At 39.9% G+C, this 21875-nt stretch overlaps 1 protein-coding gene across 1 annotated transcript; it reads left to right on the top strand.

The window, feature by feature from the left end:
• The first annotated feature begins 16162 nt into the window (after positions 1-16162).
• Positions 16163-18891, top strand: LOC134535272 (uncharacterized). Its single transcript, XM_063374343.1, has 4 exons — positions 16163-16286; positions 17091-17189; positions 17863-18014; positions 18682-18891. Exons 1-4 carry the CDS (start codon positions 16220-16222, stop codon positions 18778-18780), a joined length of 417 nt encoding a protein of 138 aa, XP_063230413.1. The 5' UTR covers positions 16163-16219; the 3' UTR covers positions 18781-18891.
• The last annotated feature ends 2984 nt before the right edge of the window (positions 18892-21875 follow it).

Below are 21875 nucleotides of genomic sequence, written 5' to 3'. Positions count from 1 at the left end.
TTCGTTCAAACGAACGCCATGAAAATTTGTTTATTGTGATTTTTACTGTCCTCAATCCTCAATAACAACAAATAGTGATTGTGACTGTGATAAACTCACATGCAAATTGCATACAAACAATCTATACAGGTAAATAAATAAACACTGGCAGGACAAATTCCGACGGGTTTTGTTAGTGTATTATATTTAAGGGTGCCGTCTGGCTCCCACATGCTATCACCGAGTTGTTAGTGAACAAGATTATTTTGTGAATGAAAGTACAATACACGTCACCTCTTGTTAGATAGATGTTTTTGGACATCGGGAGCAGAATTTCTCAGGAGGATTGATAGGATTTTCCTTCGTAAACATTCTGGATTTCTCTGACTATCTCGACGACATAGGCCTACATAACAGGTTACACAGATTTTTCAGATATGATCTTAAATTTTTTTTTAAATAAATAACAATTATGAAAAAAAATCAATAATAAGACTTGAGTTAAAAAAAATTTATCTTCAAAAATTTATAAATATAAAAAATGCAAAAATTGTAAGTACTAATTCATGCAACTAATGTGAATCCAAAATTAAATTTACTACGGGTAAAACATTAGAAATTATTTAAATGAATATATAGACATGTCAATCTTACTATATTAGCATGTCCAAGTATACTGTATCTTTAAATGTAACTTTAAATTTTTTTTTTAAATTTTATGTCATTTAAAAAATCTAAATATATCGGGTTCTTGTGGAGCCCTGCTGTCACGTAATTAACTGCTTGAGCTAAAAATTGTATTTACATAGTTTCAATACCTGGATGGTTCACAGCACTATACCTATTACGAAATGTTTCACCTTTTCAAGATATTGACCGTTCTTATGTCGTACTGAATCAACTAGATTTGTTAGATATTGTAATTAGCGTTATGATGGCGAAACATTAAACAATCTGGATTCTGTAACAACTTGCAGAATTTAAAGAAGTTAAAATTATAAATGATAATCGACCAGAATTCACAAGAAACAAGTAACGCGATTAAAAGTAATGAATCTTGACAAGATGTGTCATAGTGCAGGTTCTGGTGGAGTGCGGTGTGCCTTGTCTGGTCTTCTGCACTGGTGTCCCTTCTCGTACGTCTTCGTCCGCCCCTTTCTGGCCGATGTCACGTGTGGTTACCGTCCCAGTCAACGTGTTTAAGTTCCATCTACTGTATCTATCATGACCACAATGATCGTATGCCCACATACTAGATCCAAAGCACAAGTCAACATCATACTCTGACCATTGGTTAGGAACTGCATGTCCTGTCCTCTTGATACTCTACTGTAATAACAATTTCTAGAGCTAAACTTCCTCTTCATACTAAAAAAAAAATAAAATCAATATTTTTTTTATTTTTTATGTAATTTTAAAAAAATCCAAAAATATTTGTCAAAAAACATTTTGAATGCAATAAATCACAAAAACACTGATGTAGAGTTATCCATGAAAATGCAAAATTCAATTCTAAATCTGAAGACAGTGAATTCTCTTACTAATTATGTGTGTAAAACGTTATTTACAAGTCATATCGAACTTTAGTGTGGTAAATTTTGAAGCAAGGTGTGATGCACAAACCAACATCACAGTCTGAACATTGGTACTGTGTGTCTCTTCTTGTTGATGTGCCCCTGTGTGTTTTTCCTTTGCTTGAACACACATGACACCTCCGTTGTGCTTTCTTCTGACCTTCCTTGCAGTGTACCAGTTCTGGAAAATGCCTCTGTCTTAGTCTTGCAAGTTTGCCTCCTCCAACTGCTGAAGTGCTTACTTCTTCACTTTGTACAAGATGGTTGCAAACTTTCAATATGAAGTCAGTGGTTGTGATATTTTTTTCCTTTTTTTTTTCCGTAACAGGACACAACTGTTTACCACAACCATCATAATAAAATGTATGGTCAACTTTCACCACCACTTGACTGATCGATGGTCAAATGAACCATATGACATACGTTGGTCTACTAAATCAACTCCAGCTTTATGATGATTGTAGTCTATCACTACTGAGGGTTTTTGTACACACTGTCCTCGTTTGTTTGTCAGTGGCACCATGGTAGGCTTGTCTCTCGTGCTTATCATCCAAACATCTCACTTATCATGCCATCTTTGAACAAGTGTATTTCCTATGCGACTGTGAATAGTCTCCCTCTTCCACAACAGCTTTTCTTTCATCACAGCCGGAATTTGTTTTCTTGACTTCATGATTGTTCCTACTAAGCCAGTCTTAGCTTCAGCTAAGTCGTTGGCAAGCTGTATACTTGTAAAGAACCGATCCAGGTAAACTGTATGCCCAACACCAGTAAGCTCTTTGAGTAGGCGTTTGACAATCCCTGAAGCGCTGTTGTCTTTCCCTTCAATTCTACCAGTGTACACTTCAAAATTAAAAATGTAACCTGATTTACTATCAACCACCATGAAAATTTTGATGCCATACTTGTTCGGTTTTTGAGGCATGTACACCCTAAATCCTACTCTGCCTCTGAAAGGCCATATCCCTTCGTCAACTGTGATTGCTTCTCCAGGAGTGAAACTGCTTTGATATTTTTCAAGGAGTGCATCTAAAAAAGGCCTAACTTTGTGAAGGGGGTCAAACTCAGGATCATCCTTTCCTTTTGCTGTAGCATTATCGTTTATGTGAAACATTGACAAGATGAGCAGAAATCGATCTCTCTGCATTATTTTGGGGCAAAATGAGCATTGCATTACCAAATTTGTGGTCCAATGATTTCTCAAGCTTCGCATTAAACTCACCGACATGTGCAAAAGAATGGCAAGAAAATTTTTTATTTCCAACAGTGTGACAGTTGTCCAGTTTTGAAAACGTGATTTTGGAGACAGTCTGTTTTCCGCTCTAAGTTTGGCCAATCTTATATGTGCAAATGAATTAGTTTGTTCTTTCATATTTTTTATTACACGGTCGTTAAAAAAAGTACTTGAAGAAATCTATTTCTTCGCAAGTATCATCTAAAAGAATACCTGGATTAGGTCTTCCTATGCCTCCAAAAACTTCAATATATGGGACGTCAATGAGATCATCAGTTGTCCATTGTTGAACAGTATTGGCACTGTTTGTCCTGACTCTCTTCCGGGCTGGACTTGGTTCATGTTGATGACTGGGTCCTGGCAATACCTCTTCAGAAATGTCTTCTTCTGATTCTTCTGAATCAGATTCATCTATAAATGAAAAAGAAATTCAAGTATGGTACACAGATATAATTATAAAAAAATACATAACAGCTAGTTTCATTTTATTTATGAATACAGTAGGTATATGCTAAATATTGTACAGAATAGTATGTAAATAAGGTACTAAAATAATGTGTAAATAAATATTACAATGGATAGTAAATAAATAATTTGTAATTTTAACAAAATTGATTTATTATTTCGTAGAAAAAACATATAGGGTACCTATCACATTGAGAAATTGGATTGAATATGAATAGTGTGTGAATGAGGGACCCCAGTACCTAGTATAAAAATAAAATTTTCTATTGTTGGAATAAATAATTCCATGATTTTATAGTCAATTTTTTTTTCTTTATCGTAATAAATAAACATTACCACATTGAAAACTTGATAAAGCAGTATGTGAATCACTCCAGGAGTGTAAAAATAAAAATAACTTCACATAAATAATTGCATTCTTTGTAGTTTTACCAAAAAAATTCATTTTTTTGTAAAAAATCTAATACGTCTGCCACATTGATAATTGTGCTAGCATGTTTTTGAATGCTACCTGGAAGCTGTCATAACAGTAAAATAATCATGGAAGGGAAATACTGTGATAATAAATATATGGAAATGAGAGGTTTTTTCTTACCAGTTTGTAGCAGAAAATTACCTTATTCATAAATAAATTATTGCTGCTAAATAAAAGCATGAAATATTTACCTTCATTTGTAGATAATAAAAAGTCAGGATCACAATCGGAATTATCTCCGAGTCCATCAGATGACCAATAATTGTCTTCACTGTCTTGAGTATTCATTTTACGAAACATTTAAGTATTCCATTAGCATATACTATATTTCTAAGGCACCAAGAAATACTCCGCAAATGTCATTCCGTGTGGTGCCCAGCACAGTAAGTAATAGCGCAAGCTGCGCTATCAGGCGCCGCACTTACGAACTAAACTTGAAGCCGCGATTCAATAGTAAGCATATGCTGCTACCTGACATAGATAAAGTGAACTACATAGACATATGATGCCGCTAGAACAACCAGACACCAAAAATATACTTTACGCACGGTAAAAATACACGGCAAATGTTGTGCAGTAATATTACGTTGATCGCATTTTTACCAAAACACACAATGATGTAATATTACGTCGGTAGCCTTCAAAGTGTTAATGCGCGATCTCCGCATGACCCGGCCCAGGGTTTTCCCTGTGTATGCAGGTTTTACCAGGGTCACATTAGTTTGCTGTTAGGCTAGGCAATAAGGGGCGCCAGCCATAACTAGCCAGTAAAGCCCAGTAAGCACATGACACACGTGGTCCTGACTCCTGCAGGAGATCATGCCCCTGGACTGAGCAGCATGAGCAGCCGAGGAGAACACGACATGATCACGGAAGTGCCAAGGCAGCTCACCACCTTCTTGTGGTTCCAGGGGTGTCTACCAAAGTGATATATGCCTGGATTCCTGTCCCTCTAAGTCCTCAGGTGGGTTAAAGAGGTGACTGGTGAGGTGGAAAAGCCCCTCTGCATGCAACTGTAATGGTTCGGAAACTTGACCCGGGGGTCTGCACTGCGGGGTCCTCCGGCCGTCCCAAAGGCCTCGGCTCGAAGAACCTGTAGGTGACGGGGAAGGCTGGTCAGACCGCGCAAGCCCGCATCAAGGTAGCAGAGCGGGGTTACTCCTGCTGGTGCTGAGAGTCTCTCTGCCGCTCCCAGGCCTAGCAGTGGCTCTGCTCGCTTGGAGAGACCCACCTCTGTCGATGGGCGGGCGCGGTGAGCGACTAAACAGCTCCGGCACAAGCCTGGACAGCTGGGAGAGGCCGGGTTGTCTGAGGAGTCCCAGAGATGTGACAGACTTGGTCACGCGCATCGTGATACTCGTGGGATGGAGGTTCCTTTGAGTCGACAGGTTGTCCTAATGGCCCAGGGGGGTGGGGGTGGGTGGTAGTGATGCTGGGATTGAGTCCCTCAGCCTCTCGCGGTAGGTTCTCCTCAATCAGTTGCTATGAAGTGTGTGGCTGTAGGCAGCTCGTGCTGGTGGCGATCCACGCCTTGCTGCCGTGTACAGCATTGCAGCATTATGTTTATTATCACAGTGCGACGAAGATGACATTGTGGGACAAGCGAATAAGATAAGAACAAATAGACAAAGTAAACACTTGCAAGCTTGGTCTGCACCTTGTACTGAGCGTTGCCGACCACTCACTTTTAAGAGAAAGCTTTCGACACGATACATTGTTGTCAAGTGCTTTTTTTTATCTTCGATTTATTTCTATAATTTTAAAGTTGATAAAAGACGTAAATGTTTATCACAGAAGTTTTAATGAATTATAAAAAATGGCAGCTTTAATCTTGCGCAGCTGCTGTCTTTAAAATTGCTTAATAAAACGACCAATAGTGAAATTACAGTAAATACCTATATGCACCGGTGACCAAAACATGACGGTAAAATAAAGAATGCTTTGAAACTAGTTTCTGCTGTAAAATTCAGCAGGTGGCGAACAGTTGGTTTGAAGAATATTTTCGTTACAACTATTAATATTATTAATCATATCTGTCATTGTCACATTTTCATCATCTCATTAGGCCAACAATTGTTATTGTGTTATATGGTGAAAGTAAACAAACTGTCTGAAAATATTACCCGATTACGATGCTTGCAGCTCGATCAAAGAAGAAATAACTTACAATATATGTTAAAAAATGTTAATTTGACACTTTGAAGAAAGACTCGTGGCCAAGTAGTTCTACTTTTCAACAACAGATGACGCCACGTTTTGCGTAGCAGTATGTGTGTGTGTGTAGGTGTGGGTGTATATATATATACACACACACACATATATATATATATATATATATATATATATATATATATATATATATATATAGTTGGATTCGGGATGATCTCTCACGATCGCAAGAGGGCTTCGCTAGATATTAAAGAGGAGGAAGTTGTACTTGCATGTTAGTGTTTCTCACCCATCTCAAGATATAGTATTTGGCTCAGTAACTAATCTCTCTTGTTTGAATTTACAAAATAATAATATATATTGTAAGTGCTGATTTAGTAACATAAATTCACTAAGTAAGCGAATATCTTAATAAAATTGCTTGTCTCGTTACAAAAAAAAATTACATGCGTGGGATTATTTTCTCAGGAATAATCAGGAGCACCCCGTGAAAGCCAAAATAATATTGGCAAAAACAATCGGTAGTACACAGAGAAAACTATCGCACATTTTATGAAATCAATAACAGTGAATCACAAAAAAAAATTAAAAAACAAAATATAGAACAAATATATTACAAAAACAGCTTATGCCTGCATTTCGAATTCTCCTTTATTCTGCAAGTATAGAGTTATAGCACAAGCCAAAATTGTTTTTAATATTTTTGTTTATAATTTTAATATTCGTTTATATTTTTTAATTTTTTAAATGTTTTTAACGTACTCTGAAGCCATTCCAGCAAGTACTTGTCACGTGCGGTGCCATGTTGTCACGTATTGGCGTGGAGGCGTATTGGTGTCTCGTGCCTCGAGTCTACACTTCTGCACGCATGCACTCCTACACTTCTGCACGCATGCACTCCTACACATCTGCACGCCTGCGCTCCTACACTTCTGCACGCCTTCACTCCTACACTTCTGCACGCCTGCACTCCTACACTTCTGCACGCCTGCACTCCTACACTTCTGCACGCCTGCACTCCTACACTTCTGCACGCCTGCACTCCTACACTTCTGCACGCCTGTACTCCTACACTTCTGCACGCCTGCGCTCCTACACTTCTGCACGCCTGCGCTCCTACACTTCTGCACGCCTGCGCTCCTACACTTCTGCACGCCTGCGCTCTTACATTTCTGCACACCTGCACTCCTACACTTCTGCACGCCTGCACTCCTACACTTCTGCACGCCTGCACTCCTACACTTCTGAACGCCTGCACTTCTACACTTCTGCACGCCTGCACTCCTACACTTCTGCACGCCTGCACTCCTACACTTCTGCACACCTTCACTCCTACACTTCTGCACACCTTCACTCCTACACTTCTGCACGCCTGTACTCCTACACTTCTGCACGCCTGCGCTCCTACACTTCTGCAAGCCTGCACTCCTACACTTCTGCACGCCTGTACTCCTACACTTCTGCACGCCTGCGCTCCTACACTTCTGCACGCCTGCGCTCCTACACTTCTGCACGCCTGTACTCCTACACTTTTGCACGCCTGCGCTCCTACACTTCTGCACGCCTGCGCTCCTACACTTCTGCACGCTTGCACTTCTACACTTCTGCACGCCTGCACTCCTACACTTCTGCACGCCTGCACTCCTACACTTCTGCACGCCTGCACTCCTACACTTCTGCACGCCTGAACTCCTACACTTCTGCACGCCTGCACTCCTACACTTCTGCACGCCTGCGCTCCTACACTTATGCACGCCTGCGCTCCTACACTTATGCACGCCTGCGCTCCTACACTTCTGCACGCCTGCACTCCTACACTTCTGCACGCCTGCACTCATACACTTCTGCACGCCTGCACTCCTACACTTCTGCACGCCTGCACTCCTACACATCTGCACGCCTGCACTCCTACACTTCTGCACGCCTGCGCTCCTACACTTCTGCACGCCTGCGCTCCTACACTTCTGCACGCCTGCGCTCCTACACTTCTGCACGCCTGCACTCCTACACTTCTGCACGCCTGCACTCCTACACTTCTGCACGCCTGCACTCCTACACTTCTGCACACCTTCACTCCTACACTTCTGCACGCCTGCACTCCTACACATCTGCACGCCTGCACTCCTACACTTCTGCACGCCTGCGCTCCTACACTTCTGCACGCCTGCGCTCCTACACTTCTGCACGCCTGCGCTCCTACACTTCTGCACGCCTGCGCTCCTACACTTATGCACGCCTGCACTCCTACACTTCTGCACGCCTGCGCTCCTACACTTCTGCACGCCTGCACTCCTACACATCTGCACGCCTGCACTCCTACACTTCTGCACGCCTGCACTCCTACACTTCTGCACGCCTGCGCTCCTACACTTCTGCACGCCTGCGCTCCTCTGCACGCCTGCGCTCCTACACTTCTGCACGCCTGCACTCCTACACATCTGCACGCCTGCGCTCCTACACTTCTGCACGCCTGCAAGTCTCTCCCCGCGCATGAGGTCCAGCCTCGTGGACATGTTCTACTACTTTGTGGTTAGCATGGCTCATTAGTCATGTGTGAATACTTTTAACTCCACATGTATCGGAAGTTATTAACTACACAATGCAACAGAAAAAAAAATACAAATTTGGAGGGTGGATATCGAGCACATGGTCCTTACCACATGAGTGACTGGCACTTGGTGTGTGTTGACTCTGTTCTTCTGTTTTGATATTATATTAATGCTTTTTAGTTATTGTTCACTCCATCTTAGTCGGTTTAATACATCATTAAGCAATTTAATTAACTTCGTACTGCCTTGTCTCTGCCCGTTGTCAGGAATATTTCGAATCAATTAGTAAATTTTTTGCTGATTTTTTGATAAATTAAATTTTTTTTTCTAATTTCTAAGTTGATACGAATATCCAATATGGCTGGAAAATTAGGAATTTAAGCATCTTTTTGGATTTTTCACAATTTTTTATTAACTATGTGTTTTAGTTTTTTTTGCATGAGTCAAGGATCGAACCAAGTACTGTATGTGATTGATTCATTTAATTAATAGGTGATTTTTTTTTTAAGATTTTGGAAATTTTTCCGTATATCTAGCTTAATTATTACAGATATTCCAGATGATGCTAAGACGGACTACAAGATGGCAGGCGCCATGGTAATAAATACTAATGCCATGTAACAGGTAAAAATTAAACTAATATGGCGGCAGTGCCCTTAAAACGAAACAATAATTCGGAAGCAAGAAAACTGTATGTCGGATCCAAGATGGTTTTATCCAGCATACGAAAACAAGTTGGCCACCATGTAATCGTACTGGCTGAGTACCTTTTTTGGAAATTTTAATATCTAAATTTGATGTAATTTTTAATGAATTTGCAAAAAATTTTCCGAATTTATAGCATAAAAATTTTGTATTTTCAAATTGGCAATTTTTTTTTCAAAATGGCAGAATAAACTTTAAAATAACATTCGTTTTTTTTTTATAAATTTTAAATATTCTATTGATTTTCTACCTCTAAAAATATAGATTTAAAGATGGCGGCCATAGCAAAAAAGTGCAACGCGCTACTACTGGAGCCGAAGCAGCCATACTGGGACCAGGATTCCAGTGCCGTGGTACTAGCTGTTAGCGTCTCAGTGGTAGCGTAGGCTTTGCAACCATGTGTCATTACTAGGGACACCTGTATTTCGCGAATACATTACGTGTCAAGGTATTTCACAAAATACTGTAGCTTTTCTCCTGTGGTTATTGGCTGAGGTCGGTGAGAGGTGTCGTCCCGCTCTTGACGGGGCCAATGAGAATGTGGTCACCCTACTGCTGCACCCTCACAATATACCATGACTCTTAGAAAAAGCTACAGTGTTTTGTGAAATACCATGACATGAAATGAAATCGCGAAATACAGGTGTCCCTAGTCATTACTGAGCAATTGTAGCTCTTATATATAGACTGACTCATACGTATTGGATAGCACATTACTTAGTTCCTTTGAAATCATTTTATTTGAGGTATAGATATTTTTTATTTCTTTACATATGTTCCAATATTTATAACAGCATATTTCAGTTAAACGATAAAATATTGTTTACGTTTCACATACTAAATATAAGCCAAACTAGCAGCACTCATGCCTATTATTATTTACGAGATTTTTTGGATTAAGAAACGACTGAAGACAGATTAATTATATCCAAACTAACAAAAATTGTCTCCTTTCTCATTCTATTCCAACCTATATCCTGTAAACGTTTATTACTTTTTGTGTCTTAGACTAATGTTCCATAATTAATGCTATTAATTAAGGCAAAGTAAGCTTATGTTGTTAAACATAGTATACTTTATTATATCATTTTCTTTAGGTGATATTTTGACTAATACATATTAACACTATTATTTCATATAACATTGATTAGTAAAATTTTAGTATTCAGTTACAAACATGGTCAACTAAATTTTTAATCACATCACTTAATGGCATTAAAAAAAATGAAACGCAGTGTGTTGGTGAAAGTTCGAGACAAGATTCAGGCATGACGACAGAAAGGTCCTTGATGAGGAGAGACAGGTCCTTGCGTGAAGAGAGACAGTTCCAGGAATTAGGAGAGACAGGTTATGGCGTGAAGTGATACAGGTCCAGGCGTGAGGAGATACAGGTCCCTGCGTGAGGAGAGACAGGTCCAGGAGTGAGGAGAGACAGGTCCTTGCGTGAGGAGATACAGGTCCAGGAGTGAGGAGATAGAGGTCCAGGTATGAGGAGATAAAGGTCCAGGTGTGAAGAGAGACAGGTGTTTGCGTGAGGAGAGACAGGTCCTTGCGTGAGGAGATACAGGTCCAGGAGTGAGGAGAGACAGGTCCTTGCGTGAGGAGATACAGGTCCAGGAGTGAGAAGATACAGGTCCAGGTGTGAGGAGATACAGGTCCAGGTATGAGGAGATAAAGGTCCAGGTGTGAAGAGAGACAGGTGTTTGCGTGAGGAGAGACAGGTCCTTGCGTGAGGAGATACAGGTCCAGGAGTGAGGAGAGACAGGTCCTTGCGTGAGGAGATACAGGTCCAGGAGTGAGGAGATAGAGGTCCAGGTATGAGGAGATAAAGGTCCAGGTGTGAAGAGAGACAGATGTTTGCGTGAGGAGAGACAGGTCCTTGCGTGAGGAGATACAGGTCCAGGAGTGAGGAGATAAAGGTCCAAGAGTGAGGAGATACAGGTCCAGGTGTGAGGAGATACAGGTCCAGGTGTGAGGAGAGACAGGTACTGGCATGAGGAGAGACAGGTATTTGAGTGAGGAGATACAGGTACTTGCGTGAGGAGAGACAAGGTCCTTGCGTGAGGAGAGACAGTTCCTTGCGTGAGGAGATACAGGTCCAGGAGTGAAGAGATAGAGGTCCAGGTGTGAGAAGAGACAGGTCCAGGAGTGAGGAGATACAGGTCAAGGTGTGAGGAGAGACAAGTCCATTTGTGAGGAGATAAAGATCCAGGAGTGAGGAGATACAGGTCCTTGTGTGAGGAGAGACAGGTCCTTGCGTGAGGAGATACAGGTCTTGGAGTGAGGAGATACAGGTCCAGGTGTGAGAAGAGACAGATCCTTGCGTGAGGAGAGACAAGGTCCTTGCGTGAGGAGATACAGGTCCTAGCATGAGGAGAGACAGGTCCTTGCGTGAGGAGATACAGGTCAAGGAGTGAGGATGAGACAAGTCCAGGTGTGAGTAGAGTCAGGTCCAGGTGTGAGTAGAGTCAGGTCTAGGTGTGAGGAGATACAGGTCCAGGAGTGAGGAGATACAGGTCCACGAGTGAGGAGATACAGTCCAGGTGTGAGGAGAGACTAGTCCAGGTGTGAGGAGAGACAGGTCCTTGCGTAAGGATATACAGGGCCAGGATTCAGGAGATACAGGTCCAGGTGTGTGGAGTGATATGTCCTTGCATGAGGAGATACAGGTCCAGGAGTGAGGAGATACAGGTCCAGGTGTGATGAGAGACAGGTCCATGAGTGAGGATATAGTAGTCCAGGTGTGTTGAGAGACAGGTCCAGGAGTGATGAGATACAGGTACAGGTGTGAAGAGAGACAGGTTCTTACATGAGTAGATATAGGTCCATGAGTGAGGAGATACAGGTCCAGGTGTGAGGAGAGACAGGTCCATGCGTGAGGAGAGACAGGTTCTTATGTGAGGATTTACAGGCCCAGGAGTGAGGAGATACAGCTCCAGGAGTGAGGAGATACAAGTCCAGGTGTGAGGAGAGACAGGTCCAGGAGTGAGGAGTTGGAGGTCCAGTTGTAAGGAGATACAGGTCCAGGAGTGAGTAGATACAGGTCCATGCGTGAGGATAGACAAATCCTTCATTGAGTAGGTAAAAGTCCTTGTGTGAAGAGATACAGGTCCAGGATTGAGGATATACAGGTCCAGGAGTGAGGAGATACAGGTCCAGGTGTGAGGAGAGACATGTCCAGTTGTGAGGAGATAGAGGTCCAGGTGTAAGGAGAGACAGGTTCAGGAGTGAGAAGTTACATGTCCAGGTGTGAGGAGAGACAGGTTCTTATGTGAGGAGTTACAGGTCCAGGAGTGAGGAGATACAGGTCTAGATGTGAGGAGAGATAGGTCCAGGATGAGGAGATACAGGACCAGGTGTGAGGTGAGATAGGTCTAGGAGTGAGGAGATAGAGGTCTAAGTGTGAGGACAGACAGGCCCAGGAGTGAGGAGATACATGTCCAGGAGTGAGGAGATACAAGTCCAGGTGTGAGGAGAGACAGGTCCTTGCATGAGGTGATACAGGTCCAGGAGTGCGGAGATACATGTCCAGGTGTGTTGAGAGACAGGTCCAGGAGTGATGAGATACAGGTACAGGTGTGAAGAGAGACAGGTCTTTGCGTGAGGAGATACAGGTCCAGGAGTGAGGAGATACAGCTCCAGGAGTGAGGAGATACAAGTCCAGGAGTGAGGAGATACAGGTCCAGGTGTGAGGAGATACAGGTCCAGGTGTGAGGAGAGACAGGTCCTTGCATGAGGTGATACAGGTCCAGGAGTGAGGAGATACAGGTCCAGGTGTGTTGAGAGACAGGTCCAGGAGTGATGAGATATAGGTACAGGTGTGAAGAGAGACAGGTATTTGCGTGAGGAGATACAGGTCCAGGAGTGAGGAGATTCAGGTCTAGGGGTGAGGAGATACAGGTTCTGGTGTGAGGAGAGACAGGTCCAGGTATGAGGAGATAAAGGTCCAGGTGTGAATATAGACAGGTCCTTGAGTGATGATATTTAGGTCGTTGCGTGAGGAGATACAGGTCCAGGAGTGAGGAGATACAGGTACAGGTGTGAGGAGAGACAAGTCCAGGTGTGAGGAGAGTCATGTTCAGGTATGAGGAAATAAAGGTCCAGGTTAGAAGAGAGACAGGTCTTTGCGTGAATATATACAGTTCCAGGAGTGAGGAGAGTCAGGTCCAGGTATGAGGAAATAAAAGTCCAGGTTAGAAGAGAGACAGGTCTTTGCGTGAAGATATACAGGTCCAGGAGTGAGGAGATTCAGGTCTAGGGGTGAGGAGAGACAGGTTCTGGTGTGAGGAGAGACAGGTCCAGGAGTGATGAGAGACAGGTCCAGGAGTGAGGAGAGACTAGTCCAGGTGTGAGGAGAGACAGGTCCAGGAGTGATGAGATACAGGTACAGGTGTGAAGAGAGACAGGTTCTTACATGAGTAGATATAGGTCCATGAGTGAGGAGATACAGGTACAGGTGTGAGGAGAGACAGGTTCTGGTGTGAGGAGAGACAGGTCCTTGCGTGAGGATATACAGGTCCAAGTGTGAGGAGAGACAGGTCCAGGTATGAGGAGATAAAGCTCCAGGTGTGATGAGAGACATGTCCTTGTTGAGGAGAGACAGGTCCAGGAGTGAGGAGATATAGGTCCAGGTGTTAGGAGTTATAGGTCCAGGAATGAGGAGATAAATGTCCAGGTGTAAACAGAAACAGGTCCTTGCATGAGGAGATACAGGTCCATTAGTGAGGAGATTCAGGTTCAGGTGTGAGGAGAGTGAGGTCCTGGTATGAGGAGATAAAGGTCCAGGTGTAAAGTTAGATAGGGCTTTGCGTGAGGAGATACAGGTCCAGGAGTGAGGAGATACAGTTCCTGTTCTCATGCAGACAAAGTACCCATTGTTGCTTGGTTTTAACCACCCATGAGATCTAATTTTCGGAAAATGTCATCCTGCGTAACATAAGGAACATTACTGTGAATTTGAAGTCTGTAAAATATATATACTTGAAAAAAAGGGCAATAAAAAACAAATTTAACACAGAGAGACAAAATTAACAATAGTTTAGGTTTGTGATTTAAAGTGATAAAAAGTATTTAAATACTTATTGAACTCTTATGATGGTACTGATGTGAGGTCCTGGTGTGAGGAGTGACAGATCCAGGAATGAGGAGATAAATGTCCAGGTGTGAACAGAAACAGGTCCTTGCGTGAGGATATACAGGTCGTTGCGTGAGGAGATACAGGTCCATTTGTGAGGAGATACAGCTCCATGTGTGAGGAGAGACAGGTCCTGGTATGAGGAGATAAAGGTCCAGGTGTAAGAGAGACAGGTCTTTGCGTGAAGAGATACAGGTCCAGGAGTGAGGAGATACAGTTCCTGTTCTCATGCAGACAAAGTACCCATTGTTGCTTGGTTTTAACCACCCATGATCTCTAATTTTCGGAAAATGTCATCCTGCATATCATAAGGAACATTACTGTGAATTTTGAAGTCTGTAAAATATATATACTTGAAAAAAAGGGCAATAAAAAACAAATTTAACACAGAGAGACCAAATTAACAATAGTTTAGGTTTGTGATTTAAAGTGATAAAAAGTATTTAAATACTTATTGAACTCTTATGATGGTACTGATGTGAGGTCCTGGTGTGAGGAGTGACAGATCCAGGAATGAGGAGATAAATGTCCAGGTGTGAACAGAAACAGGTCCTTGCGTGAGGATATACAGGTCGTTGCGTGAGGAGATACAGGTCCATTTGTGAGGAGATACAGCTCCATGTGTGAGGAGAGACAGGTCCTGGTATGAGGAGATAAAGGTCCAGGTGTAAGAGAGACAGGTCTTTGCGTGAAGAGATACAGGTCCAGGAGTGAGGAGATACAGTTCCTGTTCTCATGCAGACAAAGTACCCATTGTTGCTTGGTTTTAACCACCCATGATCTCTAATTTTCGGAAAATGTCATCCTGCATATCATAAGGAACATTACTGTGATTTTTGAAGTCTGTAAAATATATATACTTGAAAAAAAGGGCAATAAAAAACAAATTTAACACAGAGAGACAAAAAAACAATAGTTTAGGTTTGTGATTTAAAGTGATAAAAAGTATTTAAATACTAATTGAACTCTTATGAGGGTACTGATGTGAGGTCCTGGTGTGAGGAGTGACATGTCCAGGTGTGAGGTGATACAGGACCAGTAATGAGGAGAGAGAGGTCCAGTCCTGAGGAGATAAAGGTCCAGGTGTGAGGAGAGACAGGTTCTGGTGTGAGGATGAGACAGGTCCAGGAGCTCCTGAAGAGAGATGCTGAACTAAAGTCCATCAATTTACATCCATGTATTATACTTTTTTACCTGCAGTGGAGAATTTCTGAAGTCTAGAGAGTAAATCGTGTAATGGTTAAATACATATTTAAAATGAGCGAGGGAGAATGAGAGAAACTCGACATTTGATTAATTCAACTTAATTTGTCTATTATTTATTTATTTAATTTAATTTAAAATGTTGTATTAGTATTATAATCACAGGTAATATATTTTTTTAAATAATAATTTTGTGTACCTACCTTAATATTATCTTCATTCTTAAAATTATTTTAAGAGATTTAAATGAAAATTAATTTTCTGAATAACTTCATACAAAATAATAAAAAAATAATTGTTTTTTAATCGGGCGCTTGATAGGTAACTCTAAAATTATTTTTCCTGAAAACTTTTGTTTGAGCCCAGTATATATTTACCCAGTTTGTTAAGACTGTTCAATGTCCTAAATAAATTGACTCTGTGCCCTTAAAAAATAATTTCTTCGGAAACATTTGTCTGTAAAATAGAACTTAAAAATTCAGATATTTCCAAATCAACCTACTCTGCTAAAATAGAAGAATATAAGTGTATTTCTGTTATTGATATTTTTAATATGATATATCACTTTCAGTTAATATACTTAAAGATAAAGAAGTATTGCTTTGTTTGTGATGTAGTTAAGAGAACCAAAGTTCACGCAAAAGCCACTATAAAAGCGCATTAGCGATGGATGCAAGACATCTGCTGCTGCCATACCTACTCGCAAGTGACTCAGTCTGCTTGTAAGTGAAGATGCTGAAGCAAGTTGCATTCGTCTTGCTGCTGGCTGCGGCCGCTTCTGCAGCCAAGTTCGAGAAGTGTAAGTGATCAGCTCCGTCAGAGTTCAATGTTCAATTATAATTCGAAATAATCGGTTTATAAGCACATTACCGCACTTTTCAGTAATCACATTTACTTTAAAGTAAAAACATAGAATTTGTATTAGCATAATATGAATTATTATAAACCACACAAAATATAAATTAAATAAATAGTTTTAGTCAAATAAATAAATATATATATATTTTTTATATAGTTTATTCTTACATAATTTATTTTTAATACGTTATTTTTTCCCATTTTACAACAATGTTTGGGATTATTTAAAGAATATGACATTGTAACCAATCAGTTACCAGGAACTTGGCTCAGTTTGGGAGGAGCGTCCTGAGAAAGAGAATGATACGTATTGTGTTACGTTTTGAGCTGTGAATTGATGTTCAATTCTCCCTCACACAAACCACTAAGTAGTTATGAATATATACAGAAAAACTATTTTAAATAAATACTGTTTTGTACTGCATGTGTAAAATTAAATACGAGATCGTTTCCATGCACCATGCCAGTATTCTTGTTCCACAGTCTGTCTGACATGACAGGTGGTTTGGACCGGTGACAGGTGGTCTGTCACTCAGCGGTTCCATGCTAGTCTGACGGGGTGACATTCATGCGGGCACACATACTGTCAAAGCTTACAACTCTATATGTGTAGAACAAGAATTTGAAAATAAATTTACCTTGTTTGTATTTTTATTACGAAAAATAAAAATTAATTATAACTGATTACTAAATACCAGAAATGTGTGGTATATTGAGATTGTTGTGAACCACCCTGTTGTTTCAGGTCATATGGCGCCCGCTCCTGAGAAAGTGGATCTGTCCAATCAGGAATGTGTGTACACTGTCGGCGATACAGCTTCAGTCAACGTTACCTTCAAAGCCAGTAAGTGTCAACAGTTACAGCTACTTAAACACAGAATGTGCAAACAACTAATTACAACTTAAACAATTTATTGGAAAAAAAAAGGCTGTAAAGTTGGTTTTCGGACGATAATTTTACGTGACAACGTCATAAGTAAACATTGATGAAAAAATGCGTACTTTTTAATTTTAAAATATTATTTACAGTTTTTGCAAATTTAATTTAAATAATTTGTTTAAATATAATCACGAACAATTAGTTAAAAAGCCCGCCTTAACCTGTTTGATATTATAGAAGATTTTCTCGCACGGTGGTTGGCCGGTTCTTGCACTCTCGGCTCAGGCGGAACGTGACAATTTTTCGTGCGTGCAGCCGGCGTTCATCGATTTATAAGACGCTATCACGTCAAAAAAAAATTTCTTTAAGGCTATTGAGATGTAAAACCTCCTATCCAATCTGGTTTTAAACTCATACCAACCGCATTGCAGAGTAGGTATCGTTAAGGAATAACCAAGAGCACATGATTTTAATAATGTCACTTGTTTTCGTCTACATCACGTCGCATAAAACTGACGCCAATAATAATTGAGCCTGGAAACAGTAAGATGCTTCCTTAACGCGTGCTACACAATCGCGAGGTTGAAGAGTCCCGAATGTCACGGTGCACTAGCAAGCGAGGTGTGACTGGTTCCAGGACAGGCCAGCAAGTCGCTGACCGCCACTCTGATGGGCACCGTGAATGCCTTCTCTGACGCCAAGGCCTGCAGCTCTCTGAAGCAGGGCTCCTGCCCTCTCGTGGCCGACAAGGAGTACCTGTACGAGTACCCGGTCGCCATCACTGAGAAGGTACTCCCGCCATGACTGACAGGGTCGTGAGACCAGGATATGAACATGTAACCTTACACTAGCCTTTCTTTTATTCTCAACTTTTTATTGCTGAGCTGCCAAATGAAAGATTAGTGTAAACAGCAAAGTTGCGTGAAGCTTATTTTAAAATATTTGGTGGATCTACTATTTATACCATGATTATCATTTTTGTGTTAAAGTTTAAAAAAAATGAATTTGTTCTTTATTTATGTATTTAAAAAGTTTGTTATGGATGTATAAAGACATTCGGATGAACTTGAACTTTATTTTTATAATTAAAATGGAATTCTTAGCTTAAACCAGTTAGTTAATTATGATTTAACTTTTAAATTAAAGTATATGTTGAAGTAGCTTGGCTTCTGGGTTTTAGCCGCGTCCTTGGCAAATAGTACACCAACGTTTCGGTCGAAATTGCAGTCGCCATCATCAGGGAGCAGTTAGTTACCTTCAGTAGGTAACTGCTCCCTGATGATGGCGACTGCAGTGTTGACCGAAACGTTGGTATATTATTTGCGAAGGACACTGCTACAACCCATAAGCCGAGCTACTACAGACAATGGCCGTGAAAGCCTGCGAGCATTATGAAAGTGTATGTTGTTGTCTGTTGCCAATGAAGGAATGGTTGGAGCATGTAACATTGTTGCAGCTGGTGGGCGCGCTGGACCTCGTGTTCTCGCTGCACAACGAGCTGGACCAGATGGTGACCTGCTACCGCATCACGTGCGAGGTGAAGGCCAAGAAGTGAACCTGACCACCAGCACACCGCTGTTCCTGAACATCCGTGGAGTTACAACTTAGCATTTAGTGTTATACCTTGTACAAGTTTTAAATAAATATGTTACTTTGTTGCAAGCAAGTTACATTTTTTTTTGTTTTACTCTGCAAACTTCCTAACACGTTCACTTGAGCATCGGAAATTTATGTTTACTAAACGAGCAAAATGTTTTGGTATAATTTAGGAACATATAACTGAAATTTATGTCTGTAATGTAAACTTAATGCAAATGTTTCTCTTCAAGTTTCGCCTGCCACCCATGTAACAACCAGCTATATAAAGTCTTTATTTAATATTCCAAAGTTTTCCCTTCTTTATCACTGTAGAATAGAATAAAAAGACAAGTCAGAGATTTCACAAACCATTGCGGTGAATCACCAGAGGCATCATCCATATTAATATATGGTAATGATAAAAGTATAATGTTGGTGGGTTTTTTTATTAAAATTTATTAAGTAAATTTTTTTTATAAATTTAAATTTTTCTGAATTTTTTAGTAAACAATTACGGATTTTCAATATGGTGGACATGAAGTCGTAATTACAAATAGGCAAAACATTTTTATTAAAATTTTATTATAAAAATTATTTATTAATTTTAAATTTTTCCTGGTATTCTATCATATAAAATAGGGATTTTTAAGATGGCGGACGATTGTCAAAAGTGCAAAAAGTTTTACTAAAATTTTATTAATTTTAAAATTTTCTCAAATTTCCAGCATAAATATTACGGATTTTCAATATGGCGGCCTAAGGAAAATTGCAACGATGATGTCTCAGTTTACAATGGTGGCCATTACATTTTTATTGGTCGAGGTTATGACTTTGGCGGCTTATGGCGGCTTGTAGACGAGGACTTTGAGCCGCTTTGAGGACTTTCCAAGCCTCTGGAATTTTTAAGGAATAAAACGATAATTTACCCTCAAAACGGGAATCATTCCCTAAAAAAAAGGGAACTGTGAGTTATTTTTGAGGAAATTTGATACTAAAATGGCCGCCGTGACGTCACGATCCAAGATGGCTGCCGACAATCACAATCCGCACCCTGACCCTGCTGCAGGACATACCAATATATACTACTAAGGGCAGACACATTTATGGCAAAACGACGTTAAAGAAATAAAACCTTAAGGGCAGACAAGTTTTAGTGCAAAAACCTTAGAGCAAACATCTTGAGAGCAAAAAATGTTTACTGTAAACGCCTTTAAGCAAATAGCCGTGCTCGTACGTGCGGCTCTGTGCAACTGCAACAAACATTGGCAAAGAGAAGGGAAACAATGTGCATTAATATAGAGTATTTAAAAGTGAGTCTGTGGGGCATAGAGTAGTGATGCCCGGCAGGAGAGAGAGTACTCACGGGGACATCATGATATCTCTGGGGTCTGTTCCAACAGCGCTCTCTTTACTGCAACTGTTTCAGGAAATCAGAGTTGATTTGATTTATGTATGACAGTTACAATAAACACTGAAATAAGATAACACTGTTGCACAGCGGAACTGCAAACTTTAAAAATGAATCACAGGGTCTCAAGACAAATGATAGAATCATATATACCAAACAATCTAATTTTACATTAAAAAATTAATGGTGGATGTAATTACATTAAGTTGAAAACATGTTTTTAAAAAGCACAATTTGGTAAAAAAAAAAAGACTTATTTTATAAACTTGTATTATATTTTATACGCCATTTGGTTGTTTTGCTGCTATTTATAATTTAATTTTTAATGTATATTATAAAATCCAAGAAATTAAGAACGCGTCAAAATTATTACATAACGGGATTTATTTTTTTATAAATCCCTTCGGCATATACGATCTAATACTAAATCAGTTGTTAAAGTTTACCTAGCAAGAAAAAAATAAGACTTTGTGGAATAAGAGGTGGTACCTATACAATGAACTGGGAAAAGAGTTCTGGATAATCAAGATATTTAATATTTTCCAGCACACATGAACACATAAAGTAAAATATTTACTACTAATGAACTAACAGCTACAATGAGGTTTGCAATAACAAAATATTAACGTTGTTATATTTTTTGTTAAAATGACAAACTTAAATATGCTTAAATTATATTTTTATAATATTGTTTTCGCTACCTAAGATATCATTGCAGCCAGAGGAACTTGTTACAAATTGAGTATTAGTGATATCACCGTTTATGTCTGACTTTTAGATTAAACTCCTGCAACATTATATCACTCCTCCTGTGTCTCTCTACTGCCAGTTCCGCATGACCGCATCTGTGATGTAAATGATTATGGCGTGCTGAATAGTTATCTTTATCACTGCTAATACGATACGGCTACTAATGCTCGTACAACGATATTCGTAAGCTTCAGCGTGTGAATTGATTTGTGAGGAAGAATAATATAACAGAAGGGGACAGACAGTATAAAAGCATTATGTACAAGCAATCTGAGTGTGCGACTAAATGTATTAACTGAGTATTGTATAGCATACCATAGGAGCATCAGTATCCTATTGGAGCAGTTGGTATCGAAGACAGGCAACTATTTAGATGTATTCTGCCAAGCAGTGTATACTGTTTCTTGCCTGCAGCTTTGTGGTGATAGTCGGAAGCTGTGCTGATTATTACAGTTTTTACCGAAGTGGAATGCAAGACATAAACTGTGAGTAGCTCACTCTACAGTAATACGCTAATGGTTATAACACCACTTTATTTTAACGAAGGTCACCAAATAAAATTTAAAAAAATATATATATATTTTTTTTTTAATTTTATAAAATTATGCACTGAAAAGATAACATAAGGCTTGAGCATGACATAATTAATAAAGTTTGACATTTAATGTGATAAACTTAGGTAGGTATTTGAAAATTAGCTGCTAATATTATTTTTTTAATAATCCAAACAAAACGAAAACAAATGGTGTTTGACTAATAAGCTTGGATGTATTTTGTTTTAGTATACTGAACTTACTTTATAGTATGTTATGCTAATAAGTACCACTATTTTAACTAAAGTTCAGTAGAATAAAATTGAATGTGATTTTTTAAATTAAACAAAAAATATTTTCTGTAAATCTCTTTTAATTCTA

Source organism: Bacillus rossius, chromosome 8, assembly GCF_032445375.1.
Source record: "Bacillus rossius redtenbacheri isolate Brsri chromosome 8, Brsri_v3, whole genome shotgun sequence".
NCBI classification, from domain to species: domain Eukaryota; kingdom Metazoa; phylum Arthropoda; class Insecta; order Phasmatodea; family Bacillidae; genus Bacillus; species Bacillus rossius.
Note: the sequence above shows the minus strand (reverse complement) of the source record. Positions and strands in the feature narration are given on the sequence as shown.

Excerpts from the sequence above, each read along its gene's own strand:
- LOC134535272 (XM_063374343.1), top strand. The coding sequence starts at position 16,220 with ATGCTGAAGCAAGTTGCATTCGTCTTGCTGCTGGCTGCGGCCGCTTCT. Across the intron at positions 17,190-17,862 it reads CAACGTTACCTTCAAAGCCA|GACAGGCCAGCAAGTCGCTG; the intron begins GTAAGTGTCAAC and ends GACTGGTTCCAG. Across the intron at positions 18,015-18,681 it reads CGGTCGCCATCACTGAGAAG|CTGGTGGGCGCGCTGGACCT; the intron begins GTACTCCCGCCA and ends ACATTGTTGCAG.